General features: G+C 47.1%; 3 protein-coding genes across 3 annotated transcripts; all 3 read right to left on the bottom strand.

Moving 5' to 3' along the window:
- Nucleotides 1-186: 186 nt before the first annotated feature.
- On the bottom strand, nt 187-5,540 carry psma3 (proteasome 20S subunit alpha 3). Its single transcript, XM_058616286.1, has 11 exons — nt 5,427-5,540; nt 3,920-4,002; nt 3,481-3,604; nt 3,113-3,214; nt 2,218-2,291; nt 2,058-2,130; nt 1,903-1,968; nt 1,363-1,409; nt 989-1,056; nt 717-781; nt 187-351 (listed from the first exon to the last, which is right to left on the bottom strand). The coding sequence occupies exons 1-11, from the start codon at nt 5,445-5,447 to the stop codon at nt 307-309; spliced, it is 768 nt and encodes a 255-aa protein (XP_058472269.1). The 5' UTR covers nt 5,448-5,540; the 3' UTR covers nt 187-306.
- A 405-nt stretch (nt 5,541-5,945) lies between these two features.
- On the bottom strand, nt 5,946-11,971 carry snx6 (sorting nexin 6). The gene is made up of 14 exons (XM_058616285.1): nt 11,897-11,971; nt 11,666-11,716; nt 10,486-10,590; nt 10,291-10,401; nt 10,062-10,183; nt 9,789-9,912; nt 9,454-9,549; nt 9,273-9,378; nt 9,092-9,167; nt 8,977-9,016; nt 8,277-8,363; nt 7,220-7,379; nt 7,049-7,134; nt 5,946-6,960 (listed from the first exon to the last, which is right to left on the bottom strand). Exons 1-14 carry the CDS (start codon nt 11,900-11,902, stop codon nt 6,907-6,909), a joined length of 1,224 nt encoding a protein of 407 aa, XP_058472268.1. The 5' UTR covers nt 11,903-11,971; the 3' UTR covers nt 5,946-6,906.
- An 809-nt stretch (nt 11,972-12,780) lies between these two features.
- cfl2 (cofilin 2 (muscle)) lies at nt 12,781-17,431 on the bottom strand. The gene is made up of 4 exons (XM_058616290.1): nt 17,324-17,431; nt 14,827-15,134; nt 13,679-13,755; nt 12,781-13,594 (listed from the first exon to the last, which is right to left on the bottom strand). Exons 1-4 carry the CDS (start codon nt 17,324-17,326, stop codon nt 13,482-13,484), a joined length of 501 nt encoding a protein of 166 aa, XP_058472273.1. The 5' UTR covers nt 17,327-17,431; the 3' UTR covers nt 12,781-13,481.
- Between the last annotated feature and the right edge of the window lie 930 nt (nt 17,432-18,361).

Below are 18,361 nucleotides of genomic sequence, written 5' to 3'. Positions count from 1 at the left end.
AAAAGTCAGTTCAAGTGAGATAGACGTGATCGTGACGTCAATATCACACACACTTTGACTTTATTACACAAGTCTTGAGTCTCTGCTGACAGACATTTAAACACCACAACTGTCCCTTTAATATTCACTGGTTGTCATTGATTAAACAAAAAAGATTTTAAAATCCTCACACACACACAAAGTCACTCAACTTTTTCAAACTTTATTTTTGTTCAAAGCTGAAACTGACAGATGTGAACATTCATGAACTTTAAAACGTGAAAAACAGGAGCAGGTGAGAGTGAGCTGATGTCAGAGGGGGCGGGGCTACATGTTGTCTTCATCAGAGTCGTCCTCCTCCTCCAGAGAGTCCTGGTAGACACAAGCAGAGGAACCATGAGTGCAGTGTAACACGTGTGCTTTGTGAACACATGATTTCAGGATCTTTAATCTACAGTTCATCAGCAGCACATGACTCTTCAGTGACGACACTCTCTGACCAATCAGAGGCCGGCAGTCTGATGACGTCACATTTTAGTCTCGGCTCAGCTGAACCTCGTCAGAGCAGGAAGTTTAAAAAAACTCCAGCAGGTTCCAGGTTCTGTCACTGATGGAGTCTGACCCTAAAACCAGGTCTGGACTCATACACACACACACACACACAGACATTTTAAAGTGTAACAGAACCTGACACACACACACACACACACACACACACACACACACACTCAGCTCACCTTGGCGTATTTCTCTGCTTCCTCCCTCACGTCTTTAGGCACCAGCTCGTGTCGTCCGTTTGTGACTAGAGGAGAGAGAGAGAGAGAGGGCAGAGTGAGGCGTCGCCATGGTAACTGTGGGCTCCTGTGTTGTGACGACATCCTCCGTCATATTCACAACACCATGTGTGGAAAGTTTCTGTTTTCTAAAATCTTTGTTTTTGTTACATGACACTGACACAGGTACTGCTGAATTGATTATTGACATGAGCAGCGCTCTGATTGGCTCTCACCTTCTCCGACCCAACTGAGCTCCAGCTCAAACGCTTTGTCTTTCACTTCATCGTGAACGATGTAGATTCTGGAAAAGAAGAAGAATTCAACATCTGTGCTCCTTTGTGTGAGTGTGTGTGAGTGAGCGAGTGTGAGCGAGTGAGTGAGTGAGTGAGTGAGTGAGTGAGTGAGTGAGTGAGAGTGAGTGAGTGAGTGAGTGAGTGAGTGAGTGTGTGCGTGTGTGAGCGTACGAGTGAGTGAGTGAGTGTGAGTGAGTGAGTGAGTGAGTGAGTGAGTGAGTGAGTGAGTGAGTGAGTGAGTGAGTGAGTGAGTGAGTGTGTGTGTGTGTGTGTGTGTGAGTGAGTGAGTGAATGAGTGAGTGCGCGTGTCTCACATCTTGGCGACTTCTTTAACCAGTTCTCTGCACGTCATGTCTTTCATCTGACAAACACACACAGACGGTGACACGTTTAACATTCAGAGTTGTAATAAAATCTACATCATCTTCAGTCTACGACATCTACGTCACATGATCACAGCGCACGCACACACACACGCACACAGAAACCCAGTGATTGTAGCTGCTGCTCCTCTGCTGCCTCGTGTGGCCGCTGTGTGTCACTGAGCTCAATCTGAACGTTGGATTTCAAACACTGAAGTGACAAAATCAGACATTTGAACTGAGTGATGGAGGCAGCAGTGTGTGTGTGTGTGTGTGTGTGTCAGTGAGATAAAGACGTGATCATGTGACGTAGACGTCGCAGATTAAATACTGTTCTTGTGTCACGACTCCTTTCATTGTTGAAAGAACTGAAACATCGTTGATTCCAAACTAAAGAAACATGGTCACTGCACGGTCATGTGACTGTTGGTGTCACATGACCGTGCAGTGATCATGTTTCTTGACAACATCAAGCTTCTATCAAACGCTCACCTGCAGTTTCTCAATCTCTGTCTTTGCAGCTTGTTTTGCTTTTCCGATGGCACAGCCCCAGTAACCCTGGCAACAGAAAGACACACACACACACTCAGAGGATGACTGAGGGGGCGGAGTCAAGCGGCAACAAACAGCAGACAGAAGTGACTCACGTATGAGATTCCTGACGGGTCGACCATGTAGAGCTGAGGACCGTCATCTTTATCATACGAGCCCAGAATGAAGCTGAACACACACACACACACACACGTTTTAAACCACAGAAGAAGAAGAAGAAGAGGAGGAAGTGATGTCATCAGCGATCAAACTCACCTGCAGCCAAACGGTCTGACGGCGCTGTACAGTGTGTAGGCGTGGACGTACATGGCCACTCTGTCTGACAGGTGCTGCGACAGAGGAGACAGTTAGCTTAGCACCAGGTGTCCCGATACGATATTGATATCTGATATCACGTGGTGATCACGTGATATCAGATCACATGATCGCAACAACAGTGTGTGTGTGTGCTACTGCTATTTCAGCTTTAACCTCTGAACTCAGAGGCTATGAAGCCACACGCTAGCTCACCCTGAGGCAAGCTGCTAAAACAACATTATCTCATAAACCAGCGCCACCTGTTGACTTTAACAGCCCAAACACCAGCCATGACATTTTTAATGTGTCCTGAAGATCCACACGGAGCTAAGTCTGCGGGACCGGTCCTCGGACCCCGGACTCCGGGTTTACACTCACCCTGTGTGGGTTGGGCTAATCCAAAATAGTGAAAACAAGGGGGGGTGTTCTCTGAAGACACGCTGCTCTGAAAGCACCCCCATGAGCAGTTGGTACTTTCCTCCTGATGAAATGAACCATAGACTGTATGAAATGAATGAAGGTTAAAATGGACGGAACCATTGGTTAATAATAAACGGGTCAATGAAGTGAAATCACGTGATCAGGACTATTCTAACATTCCACACAGTTCTCAAACTGTGGAACATGAGCTCCCTCTGGTGGAGCGTTTCACTGTATAATCCAGGATATGTGAGGGACAGTATTAATGTTGAACTGTGACTTGAATGTGAGCTTCACACAGTTTACAGTCTCTGTCAAATCAACCACATGAACCATGACCTTTAAAGACGCCGCGCTGGGACTGGACAGACGTGTGGACAGACGTGTGGACAGACGTGTGGACAGACGTGTGGACAGACGTGTGGATGTTCACCTTCAGAGGAATGTCGTGTCCATAATTTGACCTGAAGTTTGATGCTTCTTCTCTGGCTACTTCAGCGAGCGAGCGAGCATCAGCTAACAGACCAGCTACTGCCTGGAGAGAGAGACAGACAGAGAGACAGACAGACAGACAGACAGAGAGAGAGATCAACTCACATGTTTCCATGTGTGTAAAAAGGCATAACTGGAAACTTTCCATGGGAATTAACAGGAATAAAGCAGACGTTTGTGAATCTGTGGTTCGATCACACCTGTCCTCTTCATCCTCATGTTACCATGGAAAGTTTCAGGAAATGCAAACTCTGGATGTCAGGTAAACTTACTTATTGAGACTGTGTGTGTGTGTGTGTGTGTGGTTACCATGCCGACGTGTCTGTCGATGTTGAAGATGCGTTTGTTAGAACCCTGCTCGTACAGTTTAGACAGAACAAGCTTCTCCACACCAAACACGATGCCGTCCTTACAGCGGATACCGATGGCTGTGCTGCAGACGCACGCACGCGCACACACACACACACACACACACACACACACACACACACACACACACACACACACACACACACACACACACACACACACACACACACACACACACACACACACACACACACACACACACACACACACACACACACACACACACACGTGTTAGCGGTCAGATTAGCCTCTGAGCGTGCACTGTGAGCACAAACCAGTGTTCATTGTTAAAAGCTGTCAGCAAAGTTGGACAAGCTGGTCTTCCTGAGGTCCTAATAAAAATCATTGAGTCATCAACCATGACTCAGCAGAAACTCACCTGCTGTTTTCAACTGCCTTCATCGCATATTCAACCTGAAACACTCGGCCATCTGGAGAGAAGGTGGAGGCCGACAGGTCGTACTGCAACACGCACACACACAGAGTAAATCAGTGGTAAACATAAAAAGGCTTCACTTTAATCTGTAAACATGTTACATAAACCCTGGTGCATAGTTGTTGCTTGTAACTGAGCGGTGAGTGACAGGCGTCTGAGGACAGTTTGACAAACACTTATCAACATTTTATCATTTTTATGAAACAAACGAGTCATCGATCACCGATCAACTGTGTTCGTTGCAGCTCTGATAAATTCTTTCAGAGAATATTCTGTATTCACTATGAGATGGTTAAAATAATAATGCAGGGAGACCCTGGTAAATGTCCTCACATTCAGAGACCCTGGTAAATGTCCCCACTTCTGCAGCAGAGGTCTAAGAGGACATTTGCGTCTTTACTTACGGATTCATGTTGCGCAATAAATGTGTTTTTACTGTGAAGTTTAAACATTAAAATGTTAAATGCGGAAGCCTTCTCTGCATTGAAGTCACTGAAGCGCAGCGATCGGGCTTTGATACCTTGCTCAGGGGTAACCCAGCCCTTTGACCTGGTGAGGACTCGAACCGGCCACCCTTTGATTAAACATTTAAGGTCAGTCAGTCATCATCTACCGCTTTATCCTCTGCCAGAGGGTCGCGGGGGGTGCTGTGCCAATCTCAGCTACATGGGGCGATAGGCGGGGTACACCCTGGACAGTTCGCCAGTCCATCGCAGGGCCACACACAGATAGAGACAAACAACCATTCACTCTCACACTCACTCCTATGGTCAATTTAGAGTGTCCAATTGACCTATCCCCACATTGCATGTTTTTGGACTGTGGGAGGAAGCCGGAGAACCCGGAGAGAACCCACGCACACACGGGGAGAACATGCAAACTCCATGCAGAAAGGCCCTTGTTCCAACCGGGGCTCGAGCCCGGGTCTTCTCGCTGCAAGGCGAGAGTGCCAACCACTACACCACCGTGTGGCCTTAACATTTAAGGTGTTTCATACAATTACAAATATAATAATAATTATCGAGTCAACTTTTAAATGAACATTTTTACTTTTCGTTTTTCTCCTGACAGGAAGTGATGTCACAAAACATGAAGAGAAACCGTGAGCATGGATTTGTGTCAATGCTATGTTACCAGGAGCTAACTAGCAGTTAGCACCGACTCTGTTTAACACCAGCGCCGAGGTCTGTGGCGGGAAGCCGTGAATATAAGAAGAATAAAAGGTTTAAAGTTGTACTGCGGTGAAAAGTCTTCACTTTCACTTTAGCTCACTGTTAGCAACGCTGCGGGGTTAGCGGTTAGCTGTGACTCAGCAGGCTAACTAACGCGCTAGCAGCTAATAATGAATGAAGTGGGTTTTTAGAGTGAAAGCGGAAGTTTCTCCTGAGATTTAGTTCGTTTATAATGAAACGGAAATGACTTTAGAGAAGAGTAAAGTATTCAGACTCACCCCAGTGCCGATAGAACTCATAATTACTACAAACAAATACACTTGTACTGCTGCTGCTGCTGCTGCCGCTAACACCACTGCGAGCTGATCTTCTGCGCATGCGTCAACATACTGTCACAGACGTGTGCGCTTCTGGCCTTCACAATAAAAGCCTCACGCGTATTATTATTATGATATTATGTTTTTATTGAAACAATTATATTTTATACGATGTAGTATTAGTGGCAAACAGTCGTAAAAATTTAATTATCGTGATATTAGGACATTATTCTCGAAAGATGAGTTGTTTGGCTCTAATGCTCCGTTGTAACTTTAAATTGGATTATTTAAGTTATCAAACACGTAATGATACATTTCCCGCCACTATTATCGAATTTTAATTTCTTCACATGTCTGTAATTCACATTAAACTTTTATCAGACAGATAAGTGAACACGATGAATATGAATAAAGACATGTGTCACGTGTGTGTGTGTTTGTGTGTGTGTGTGAGAGAGAGAGAGAGACAGCACACGGTGGCGCTGTTTGTTCTGCAGTTTATTTCGGTTTGATGACATAAAAGAAGCTTTGGTCACACATTCATGAACAATTGTAAAAACAACAAATTAAACAGCTACAGTTAGTGATGATGAAGATGATGATTTTTTTTTAAATCCAATACAAACACATGTAAAATGTTTCCTTTGCGTTTAGTGATGAAGAGGAGGAGCAGAGAGGTGGACCCAAAACATCCTACAGGAAGTTCACCGCCAAAATAAAACAACCAAGCACGTACACACACAGGGACGAGGAAGAGGAGGGTGAAGATGATGAAGATGATCACATGACCGTGTGACGTCTCAGAGCAACTCGCTGATTTTAATTCACAGATAAAACCTTTGATATTTATGATGACATCATCATGGTGAGGCGGAGTCACATGACCAGAGAAGAACCTGAGCAGAACCACATGAGACTCAGGCAGAAACCAGGTGACCAACCTGGACCAGATCCTGGACCAAGACTTGGGTCTGGCTCCACCTCCTCCTCACAGTGAACTTCATGTGTTTCTGTTCAGACTCCACTGATCTGACCATTTGGATCAGATTCTGGACTGACACTAAGAACCAGAACCGGTGTTTAGCCCATGATACTGAGTCCCATTGAAACCAGAACCAGACTGGAACCAGACCAGCGGCTAAACAGACGAATCAGATGACCAGACTGACCATCTGGTTCTGCTGGACCAGGACCAGACCCAGAACCAGTCTGATACTGGACCAGGATCAGCAGAACCAGCTGCAGTGGTGGGATGATGAGGATGATGATGATGATGTAAGTGATGAAGATGGCGGACTTCCTGTCACGTTTTCTCTCTCTGGTCCAGAGTTCTTGGTGTCGTCCGTCCAGGCCCCGCCCCACAGCGGGCGTAGTTAGTTTAGAAGGGGGCGGGGAAGTGGTGACAGGGCGTGTTCTGCTGGGTGTGGGCGGAGTCATGAGGTTAGGTGTTTCCTTTGAGGATTCCCACACAGCTCTGCAGCAGCTGCAGGTTCCCCTGCAGGCGAGAGGGGGCGGGGCCACAGTCTTTACATCTCATCATGTAGCATTTATGTAGCATTAGCATTTGATTAGTAGTGACGTACCTTGGCATGTTTGAGCTCCAGCTCGGCGAGTTCCACCAGGTTCTTCCTGAACGCAGACACTCGCCGCGTTTTAAAGTCGATGAGTTCTGAACAACAAAAAACAGTTAGCCGTGTTAACTGTAATAGCTATGTCAACGGTGTTAGCCGTGTTAGCAGGGGTCAGGAGGTCACCTTGCTTGGCAGACTCAGAGATCTTCTCAAACTTGTGGCAGCTCAGCTGTTGACTCGTCTCCGCCTGCAGCACGTCTCTGTTTTTGGCTCGAGCTTTGTCCAAAGCCTTGTTAGCGTTCTCGTAGTCCACCAGAGCCCGGCTCCTCCGGTACAACAGGTCCTGCAGCAGGTCACATGGTCACATGGTCACATGAACACATGAACACATGAACACACACTCTCACTACAGCCACAGGTGTAAATAATATTCACTGCTTTTAGTTTTTAAACACCTGTGAACAGGAAGTCTCTGTTCTTTGATCTTACTTTACAGGACAGAGAGAGGACAGTGAGAGGACAGAGAGAGGACAGAGAGAGGACAGAGAGAGGACAGTGAGAGGACAGAGAGAGGACAGTGAGAGGACAATGAGAGGAAAGAAAGAGGACAGTGAGAGGACAGAGAGAGGACAGTGAGAGGACAGAGAGAGGACAGAGAGAGGACAGTGAGAGGACAGTGAGAGGACAGAGAGAGGACAGTGAGAGGACAATGAGAGGACAATGAGAGGAAAGAGAGAGGACAGAAAGAGGACAGTGAGAGGACAGTGAGAGGACAGAGAGAGGACAGTGAGAGGACAGAGAGAGGACAGTGAGAGGACAGAGAGAGGACAGTGAGAGGACAGAGAGAGGACAGTGAGAGGACAGAGAGAGGACAGTGAGAGGACAATGAGAGGAAAGAGAGAGGACAGAAAGAGGACAGTGAGAGGACAGTGAGAGGACAGAGAGAGGACAGTGAGAGGACAGAGAGAGGACAGTGAGAGGACAGAGAGAGGACAGAGAGAGGACAGTGAGAGGACAGTGAGAGGACAGAGAGAGGACAGAGAGAGGACAGTGAGAGGACAGAGAGAGGACAGTGAGAGGACAGAGAGAGGACAGTGAGAGGACAGAGAGAGGACAGAGAGAGGACAGTGAGAGGACAGTGAGAGGACAGAGAGAGGACAGTGAGAGGACAGAGAGAGGACAGTGAGAGGACAGTGAGAGGACAGAGAGAGGACAGAGAGAGGACAGTGAGAGGACACACCTTGGCAGCCTGTGACTCTCTCAGGTAATATTTGAGCAGGTCAGCGAGTTTCAGGTCTTCATCCGCTGCAACTCGAGCTTCAATTTTCTGTCAAACAAACAGAGAAAGTGTGACATCATGACTGTTGCTATGGTTACACCTGACATCCACGCCACTAAAAACTCTTCAACTGAAGATTCAGAATTTTATTTTGAAAAGTGCGAGGTTGTACAAACAGAAACTGAACGGTCATGTGACGTCAGTGTCACTCACAGGTGAAAGGTCATGTGACGGTCAGTGTCACTCACAGGTGAAAGGTCATGTGAGGTCAGTGTCACTCACAGGTGAAAGGTCATGTGACGTCAGTGTCACTCACAGGTGAAAGGTCATGTGAGGTCAGTGTCACTCACAGGTGAAAGGTCATGTGACGGCAGTGTCACTCACAGGTGAAAGGTCATGTGACGTCAGTGTCACTCACAGGTGAAAGGTCATGTGACGTCAGTGTCACTCACAGGTGAAAGGTCATGTGACGGTCAGTGTCACTCACAGGTGAAAGGTCATGTGACGGTCAGTGTCACTCACAGGTGAAAGGTCATGTGACGTCAGTGTCACTCACAGGTGAAAGGTCATGTGACGTCAGTGTCACTCACAGGTGAAAGGTCATGTGACGTCAGTGTCACTCACAGGTGAAAGGTCATGTGACTGGTGTAAACTAACGTACCCTGGTCTTCTCAAACAGCTCGGACACCTTGAGGAAGAACCTGAAGGAGAAGAACAGAATGAACGAGTGAACAACGACACACTGACTGTGTTCACTGTGAGGTCAAAGGTCATACTTGCACAGATCTGTGGAGTCCTGTGTTCCTAATGTGTATAGAGATGATGCGATTCTGTTGATGTCATCTGAGGCACCTGAACACACACACACACACACACACAGAGAGTCGTCATCAGCAGCAGCAGCAGCAGCAGCAGCAGCAGCAGCAGCAGCAGCAGCAGCAGTTTGTGTTGTCGTACTTTTGTGTGAGCGGATCATGCGGTCACACTTGGCTGAAGCGTCCTTCACTCTGTTGTGATATTCTAACAAAAACGTCTTCTCGTGCTCGAAGAAATCGTCCACGTCCTGGAACACACGACAAACGAGCTTAGACAAGTGAGACGGCGCCGCCCAGTGTCGACCAGCAGTAACATTTCTCACCTTGACTCCGCCCACCAGGACGCCGTCAGCTGACTTCACCACGTTCTTGAAGAAATCCTCCAGTTTCTCTTTCTTGTTCTTCCCTCGAACGCTCAGCTGTTAGTGAGGAGAGGTCAAAGGTCACATGTGTTATCATGACACAGCATTTTCCTCATGTCAACATTGAAACTGGCCACGCTGAACGCTGCCACTAGAGGGCGATCACACACTTAACGGTTTGACACTAGAGTGACCGTGATGTTGTCATGGGAACCATCTGTATCAGATGTATTCAGTGACCCAGGGAGGTGAGTGGGTGTGGCCTGAGGTTGGTTACCGTGGTTACAGTTACTCACATCCTGGTTGTATTCCAGGAAGACGTGGAAGTTGAGATCTTTCCTGAGGATGGGATGAGCGGCCACGCGACACAGGAACACCTCGTGCATGGCCACGGTTTTCTTAAAGATGGCCAGGTACTCTCTTAAAGAGACAGGACGCAGCCGTCAGTCACTGACACACACACACACACACACACACTGTCACTGTAACTGACACACACACACGGTCACACACACACAGTCACACACGCACAGTCACACACACACACAGTCACAGTCACAGTCACTCACGCCTCCAGCTCCTGCTTCATCTTAGTGAACTCCTCCTTGGTCATTGAACCTTCTCCTTCTCCAAGTTTCTGCAGCTTCTCTCTGGAAGCATCAAAGTCTGGTCTGGGAGGAGCCGGAGGGATCTGACAACAACAACAACAACAACAACAACAACAACGTAAACAACAACAACGTAAACACCACCACCACCAACAACAACAACGTAAACGACTGTGTGTGTGGATCTTACGATGTATCCTGCGTACTCTTCATTTTCCACAAACGAGTCGTGCAGCCAGATAAACTCCTCGTGTTGTCGAACCACAGAGAACTCGTTCTGTTTGAAGTTAGGGAGCGTGCTCTGTGGACACGTCATTCATGTCAGCACACACTCACACGTTCACAACTCTGTGAGCTGATGAAGGTCATGGTCTCTCTCTCTCACCTTGGTGTGGACAGTGAATTTGACCTTGTCTCTCTCACTCAGAGCGTCAGAGATGTCCACCTGAAGCGTGGCGTCCGTCTGCAGATCCACGTTCACCGCCCGCGGCTGCAGAGAGACAGACGCCACATGACCCATAATGCATCACTCAATAAACTGCTGATCATGTTTTCATCTGACGTCACGCTCTACAGTCTCACACACTTAAGTTTTTATTTGAAACTGGCTCCTCCCACTGGGGGGTGGAGCATAGCAAGTCTGGACTTTGAAGGGACAGGGTTCAGGATCCTGACAAAGTGTGATACCATCAGCTGACTGAGCTCTGTGAGCGCCCCCTGCTGCTGAGAAACAGCATGAGACAGACGTAGACAGCAAAACTACTGTCAACGTCACATGATCTCGTCTTTATCTACGTCACATGATCTCGTCTTTATCTACGTCACATGATCGCGTCTTTATCTACGTCACATGATCTCGTCTTTATCTACGTCACATGATCTCGTCTTTATCTGCTTCACATGATCTCGTCTTTATCTACGTCACACGGTCTCGTCTTTATCTACGTCACATGACCGCGTCTTTATCTACGTCACATGATCTCGTCTTTATCTGCGTCACATGACCGCGTCTTTGTGAGCACACAGGAGCTGCTGCTCCTCTGCTGCCTCGTGTGGTCACTTTGTGTCACTGACTTTAATGTTTTCAAACGAACACATGTGAACTCAGTGATGGAGGCAGCAGTGGATCAACGACTCCTGTGGGTGTGGGTGGGGGTGGGTCATCTTTGTTTAGTACACGATGTCTCACTCTGTCCTATTTTACCTCAACTTTACACATGTGACTTTTACTATTGACAGTGTCCCTGTGTGTGTGTGTATCGCAGTCATGTGACCGACTCATCAACGTTAATCAGCGGCTCGTTAGTTTTAGACACACACACACACACACACACACACACACACACGTCTATTAGACACTGTGTGTGTGTATAAAACAACGGTTAAACCACAGGTGACCGCGGCTAACACTGAGTTAGCATGGAGCTAACGTGAATCGACGACAACAAACACCGAGCTACAGCTAAAGCTAACACGCAGCCTTCGTTAGGACAGACAGGTGAAGACAGATGAGGACAGACAGGTGAAGACAGATGAGGACAGACAGGTGAAGACAGAGCACTCACTCCTCGCTCCTCCTCGGAGAGGAAGTCGGGTCCGTCGTCCAGCCCTTCCTGCTGCAGAGACACCGAGAACAGAGCCGTTAGTTACCGACGAACACACAACAACAGCAGCGGGGACAAAGACAGACAGACACCGGGGACACCGGGGCGGGGACTGAGCCGCCATTACAGAGCAGAGGAGAGGACAACAACAAATAAACAGACGACAGAGACACAGACAAGACACAAACCCACCATCATGGCTGCCAACGGGTGGAGACAGGAAGTGGTGACACGTCACCATCGTGTCATCCGCCGGAAATGAAATAAAATAAAACTAAATAGCCGTAAGGATCATATTCATATATTAAAACATTAAAAAAATCCTATAATGACGTAATGTTCTTTCTCCATCATGTCCTCACTGTCCTCTCTGTCCTCACTGTCCTCACTGTCCACACTGTCCTCTCTGTCCACACTGTCCTCTCTGTCCTCTTGCCTTTGTAACAGAAGACTCAGGTTTGGGTCTTTTCACATGTTCTCAGCAGCAGCAGGATCAGGTTCTTCTAACGTCTGGTTCTGGTTCTGAGTCACACAGTCACACAGTCACCTGGTTCTGGTTCTGAGTCACACAGTCACACAGTCACCTGGTTCTGGTTCTGAGTCACACAGTCACCTGGTTCTGAGAACATATGTTCATGTACATAAATAGACTGTGGTTCTGTTCAGATTATAGAACCCACAGTGAACTTGTTTCCAGGATTGGTTCTGCTAACATGTTGTGACAGGGTTCTACTGAGGCCCATTTGTTCTGACATCACTGTAGTTCTCTACTGCAGGTTCTGGTGAGGTTATTCAGACTTCTCCAGCGTTCTGATGAGTTTATGAGGGTTCTAAAAGGTTCCGTTTATTTGGATCCCCCTGGGCTCTAGTCTTCTGGTTCTACTGGATTCAGACTGGTCACCAAGTCCACTGGGTTCTGTCAGACGACACTGAGGTGACACCAGTTCTATGTGAACTGTACTGGTTCTATTCATGGTTCTGTTTATTGAAACGTTTAAATGAGGTTGACAGTGAGTGTATGTGTGTGTGTGTGCTCTGTGATTGGTGGAGGCAGAAAAGGAGGCGGGGACTCAGAGTCAGATCTGCCACAGGCTTTTATTGCAGCGTGGCTTCCTGTGATGATCTCACAAACAACGTTCCACTTTAAGGCTCCGGACGATGAAGATGACGATGGTGGTGATGATGTCATCATGTTGTTGTCTCTCACTGCTGGGGTCAAATCTGCTTCCTGTAGTGTTTCGTTACAAAATAAAAGTCTACGAACAAAGACGGTGGAGAATTTAGAGTTTAGTGTCCTCGTGTGTGTGTGTGTGTGTGTGTGTGTGGGGAGAAGAAACAACACGTTACAGTAATAAATAAAAGTCATATGTAAAGAAACGTGTGCTGCAGGAGGCGGAGCTTGGCGACAGGTCGCGGCGCTCGCCTCCGACACGTGGCCGATTCTTTCACATGGACTTTTTTTTGGCAAAACTCTGACTGAGAGAGAGAGAGAGAGAGAGAGAGAGAGAGAGAGAGAGAGAGAGACAACCTTCCCGGGATGAACTTTAAACAGAAGTCATGTGGCAACAAAAGTGGGAGGGGTTTGCATATCGTTATGTTAATGAGATCTCCTTCATGTTGGAACAAAGTGAAAAGAACAAAAACAGGAAACAAAGTGGCCTAAAGACACTAGAAACTCGTTCAGAACATAGGACAGAGAGAGTAAGCGGTGAGTGAGTGAGTGAGTGAGTGAGTGTGGGCGGGGTCAGCGGGGTCAGGTGCTTGGGTCCGGATGACATCACAGCGGTTTGCCTTCCAGAGAAATGACCACGTTCCCGCCCAGTTTCTCCGCCAGCGTGCTGCGGTCCTGGATGTCCTCCAGACCGTTCACCTGCCACTCATGTTTGATGCCTGCAGGGGTCAAAGGTCAGAGTTACTCACCCATCACTGACCATTGTCACGTGTGACCTCTGACCTCAGCAGCTGACCACTCACCTGTAAACTTCTTCTTGATGGCGTCTTTGGAGCTGGCGTAGATCATCTTACTCTTCATCGGCGCTGATTCTGGAGCCCTGAGGAGGAACCACAACCAGAACCAGTCAGAACCAGAACCATAAACAGTCAGAACCACAGAAAGAACTAAAAGTTAAAAGGAGCAGTGCGTAACTTTTGATTTGTTTGCCGTCTACAAACAGAACCATGAGACCGGGGTGGGCGGAGTCAAGAATGCCTCCGCCTGTCTCCACATAAACTAATCACTTCCTGTGTGCAGCGGGTCGCAGTTATGAGATCGTTGATGAATAAATCATGGAAAAGAAAAGACGTTAAAATTCAAACTAAACCAACAAAGACTTTTATTTTGTCAAACTGTGAAACTGACTTCCTGTGCAATAAACACCAGCCTCTGTTTCTGTGAGCTCCAAATGAACATCAACAGAACCAGAACCACAGACAGAACCAGAACCAGCAGAACTGACTGAACGTTCGGGAGAGAAATGAACTCATCGGTCACAAGACTTTACAGCAGTCGTCAGGGTTCAGAGGTCAGAGGTCAAACTGGTTACAAAGCTCATCTGTGAACAAACACACTGTGCGTGTGTGTGTGTGTTAAAATAGAAACACGGTTTTATGTTGTATATGTTACAGATGTTACACATTTTACATGTTACATGTGTAACATTTAATAAAATACATTAGTGTAATACACTGTAAAACACGCTGTAAATACACTGTAAACTACACTCTAAAATACGATGTAAATACACAGTAAGTTACTCTGTAATATATGCCGTAAATACACTGTAAAACATGCTGTAAATACACTGTAAAATACACTTAATTACGCTGTAAATACGCTGTAAATACACTGTAAATTACAGTGTTTATGTAGTCAATGACAGGATGTGGCGTCTTCATTGCTGCTGTGACTGTCGAAATAAAAGGCTCTTCCTGTTCAGTTGAATTTCCTCTACTACTACTACCACCTCTACTTCCTGCATAACATAAACGAGCGTTTACTCGGACAGATCACGAACACATAAATACATAAATACATAAATACTGGGCCGATATTATCTTACACAACATAAGACATCTGTTCTGTGACTGATCGTGACCCTTGACCCCGCTCACAAACTTCATACCAGAAGATGAAGACCAGGTCCTCCTTCTTGGACTCCTTGGTCTCGTAGGTGGCGTCGTACAGGCCGTATCTGCAGTCGTTGGGGGGGAGGAGCTTAACGAAGGAGATGTAGGGGTCCTCCACGGTCTCGCCGATCTCGCCCACCAGGATCTCCTTCCCCTCCTCCACGATGATCTTCTTCTTATCGTCGCTGAGACAGAACAGAATGGCCTTCTTCCTCTTCTTCACCTCGTCCTGGGTGGACGACTTCCTCACCTTCATGTCATTGAAGACTCTGATGACCTCATCGTTCACTGTCACACCTGACGCCTGCACGCACACACACACACACACACAGTCAGCTCAGTTTACCACTAACACAACTGTTGGAACATTAATGAATGAATTAACATCTGACGCTTCATCACATGATCATAACATCTGTAAAAACATGTCAACATCATGTAAAGCACTCACTCTCCCACACCTAACCTCAGGAGCTTCAGTGGATTCAGTAATCTGACTGAATCTGCAGTAATCTGATCACAGGAGCTTCAGTGGATTCAGTAATCTGTCTGAATCTGCAGTAATCTGATCACAGGAGCTTCAGTGGATTCAGTAATCTGACTGAATCTGCAGTAATCTGATCACAGGAGCTTCAGTGGATTCAGTAATCTGACTGAATCTGCAGTAATCTGATCACAGGAGCTTCAGTGGATTCAGTAATCTGACTGAATCTGCAGTAATCTGATCACAGGAGCTTCAGTGGATTCAGTAATCTGGCTGAATCTGCAGTAATCTGATCTCAGGAGCTTCAGTGGATTCAGTAATCTGACTGAATCTGCAGTAATCTGATCTCAGGAGCTTCAGTGGATTCAGTAATCTGACTGAATCTGCAGTAATCTGATCTCAGGAGCTTCAGTGGATTCAGTAATCTGACTGAATCTGCAGTAATCTGATCACAGGAGCTTCAGTGGATTCAGGAATCTGACTGAATCTGCAGTAATCTGATCACAGGAGCTTCAGTGGATTCAGTAATCTGACTGAATCTGCAGTAATCTGATCACAGGAGCTTCCGTGGATTCAGTAATCTGACTGAATCTGCAGTAATCTGATCACAGGAGCTTCAGTGGATTCAGTAATCTGACTGAATCTGCAGTAATCTGATCACAGGAGCTTCCGTGGATTCAGTAATCTGACTGAATCTGCAGTAATCTGATCACAGGAGCTTCCGTGGATTCAGTCATCTGACTGAATCTGCAGTAATCTGATCACAGGAGCTTCAGTGGATTCAGTCATCTGACTGAATCTGCAGTAATCTGATCACAGGAGCTTCAGTGGATTCAGTAATCTGACTGAATCTGCAGTAATCTGATCTCAGGAGCTTCAGTGGATTCAGTAATCTGACTTCATCGCGGTTTTATTCATTTTCTTGACTTAAACATTGAAATATGTCATGTGACTGCAGCGCGTGTAGAGCCACGTGATCTCACACAAGTGATTATTAAGAATAATCAGATGCAGAAAATCACGTTTGAATCAAAGCGAGACAGAACGATGTCACCGTGATGGGCGGAGCCTCCTGTCCTCTGAAGAGATTCTACATTTTATCTCAACATAAGCAAACTAACGTTTAAGATCCGTCGTTGCCATGACAACAGTCACAGATATGATGATGCTGCGGTGCCCCCCTGTGGTAGTTTCAGATAAATCACTAGGACTGTGTATTAAAAACATTTCAGTGAGAAAAAGAACAACCTTTTTTTAATCAATGAGAATATTTTTTTAAAGCTGTTAAAATGTGTTGAATCTGAACTGATCAATAAAATCAATCACTGATCAATGATTTCATTACATTTGGCTGAAGGTTATTATTTAACTGACTGTATGATCCGGATCCTGACCAGGACCTGATCCTGGACCTGGTCCTGCTGTATTTGTCCCTCTCAGGCCTCCATAACCGTGACTCTGCAGTCTGACTCGGTTTAAATAACCCGGATTTAACTCACATAACCCGCTCCGGTCTCAGCAGAACCGGCTCACGTTAACACTCGCGGGTCTAGGCCAGTCCGGGTCCGAGCTCCGGGTCCTTACACCGGGTTCGGACCGGACCGGGTGCAGCGGCTCAGTCCGGCAGCCGGAATAAGATGGCCGCCCTGAGCCACACGGCCTGCGGCCTGGCCCGGCCCGACCCGGCCTGGCCCGGCTCTCAGACGTGACCGTTTCACCGGTCACTAACGAAACAAATGTGGGGGGAAAAAACCTCCGGAAACGACACGGGTAAAATTCCCGCCCGTGAAAGCGGTGAGAACGAGGCGGGAACACCGAGTAACGGTGTCGGTGCGGAGGCCGGAGAACGGCGGCCATGCTGCTGCTGCCGCGGAGACACATAACGGTCCTGAGGAGGAGCCGCGGCCGAGCCGCAGCGCTCCTCTGCCGGCCTCTGTCTACCGCTGCCGGGGGCCCCAGAGGCCCCGAACGCGGAGCTCCTATGGAACCGGACCGGGCTCGGTTCTTACCATGATTTCCCGGGGTTTGTCCGCGCTGCGACGCCGTCAGATCAGGGTTTGACTGAGGTGAAAGGTAGCGACAGAGAGGAGGAGGAGGAGGAGGAGGAGGGGGGGGGGGGGCGGGGCCTCACCGGGATCAGGGTGACGTCACTGACAACACGGACCGGAGCGGAAGGGACTGTAAAAGGAGGTTTTTTATGAATTATTTTATTATATTTATATCAAAGGCTCATTTTCAAGTTTATTAGAATAATGTTTAAATTCCATTATCGTATTCTGTTAATGTTTATTTGTAGACAGACAGAGACACAGACAGAGACACAGACAGAGACAAAGACAGACAGGCAGACAGACAGAGACACAAACAGACAGACAGAGACAAAGGCAGACAGACAGTGACACAGACAGACAGACAGTGACACAGACAGACAGGCAGACAGACAGACAATCAGACAGAGACAAAGGCAGACAGACAGAGACACAAACAGACAGACAGACAGAGACACAGACAGACAGACAGAGACAAAGGTAGACAGACAGCGACACAGACAGACAAAGACAAAGACAGACAGACAGACAGAGACAAAGACAGACAGAGACACAGACAGACAGACAATCAGACAGAGACAAAGGCAGACAGACAGAGACACAAACAGACAGACAGACAGCGACACAGACAGACAGAGACAAAGACAGACAGACAGAGACACACACAGACAGACAGACAGACAGAGACAAAGACAGACAGAGACACAAACAGGCAGACAGACAGACAGAGACACAGACAGACAGACAGGCAAAGACAAAGACAGACAGACAGACAGAGACAGACAGAGAGACACAGAGCAGATCACAAAAAACGGACTGGATATCAATCCAGATCCAGTTTGTGTGTGTCTAATAAAATGTGAAATGCTTTGAACTCAGAGACATAAGCAGAAAATACACAGTAAAAGGACTATATACTAGTATATACATAGTATACTGTATATAACAGTAGTGTGTCATGTACCTGGTGTTTATGTAACGTCTTATTGAACAAACATG

The sequence above is a fragment of the Solea solea genome, chromosome 18 (assembly GCF_958295425.1).
Source record: "Solea solea chromosome 18, fSolSol10.1, whole genome shotgun sequence".
Lineage (NCBI taxonomy): Eukaryota > Metazoa > Chordata > Actinopteri > Pleuronectiformes > Soleidae > Solea > Solea solea.
Note: the sequence above shows the minus strand (reverse complement) of the source record. Positions and strands in the feature narration are given on the sequence as shown.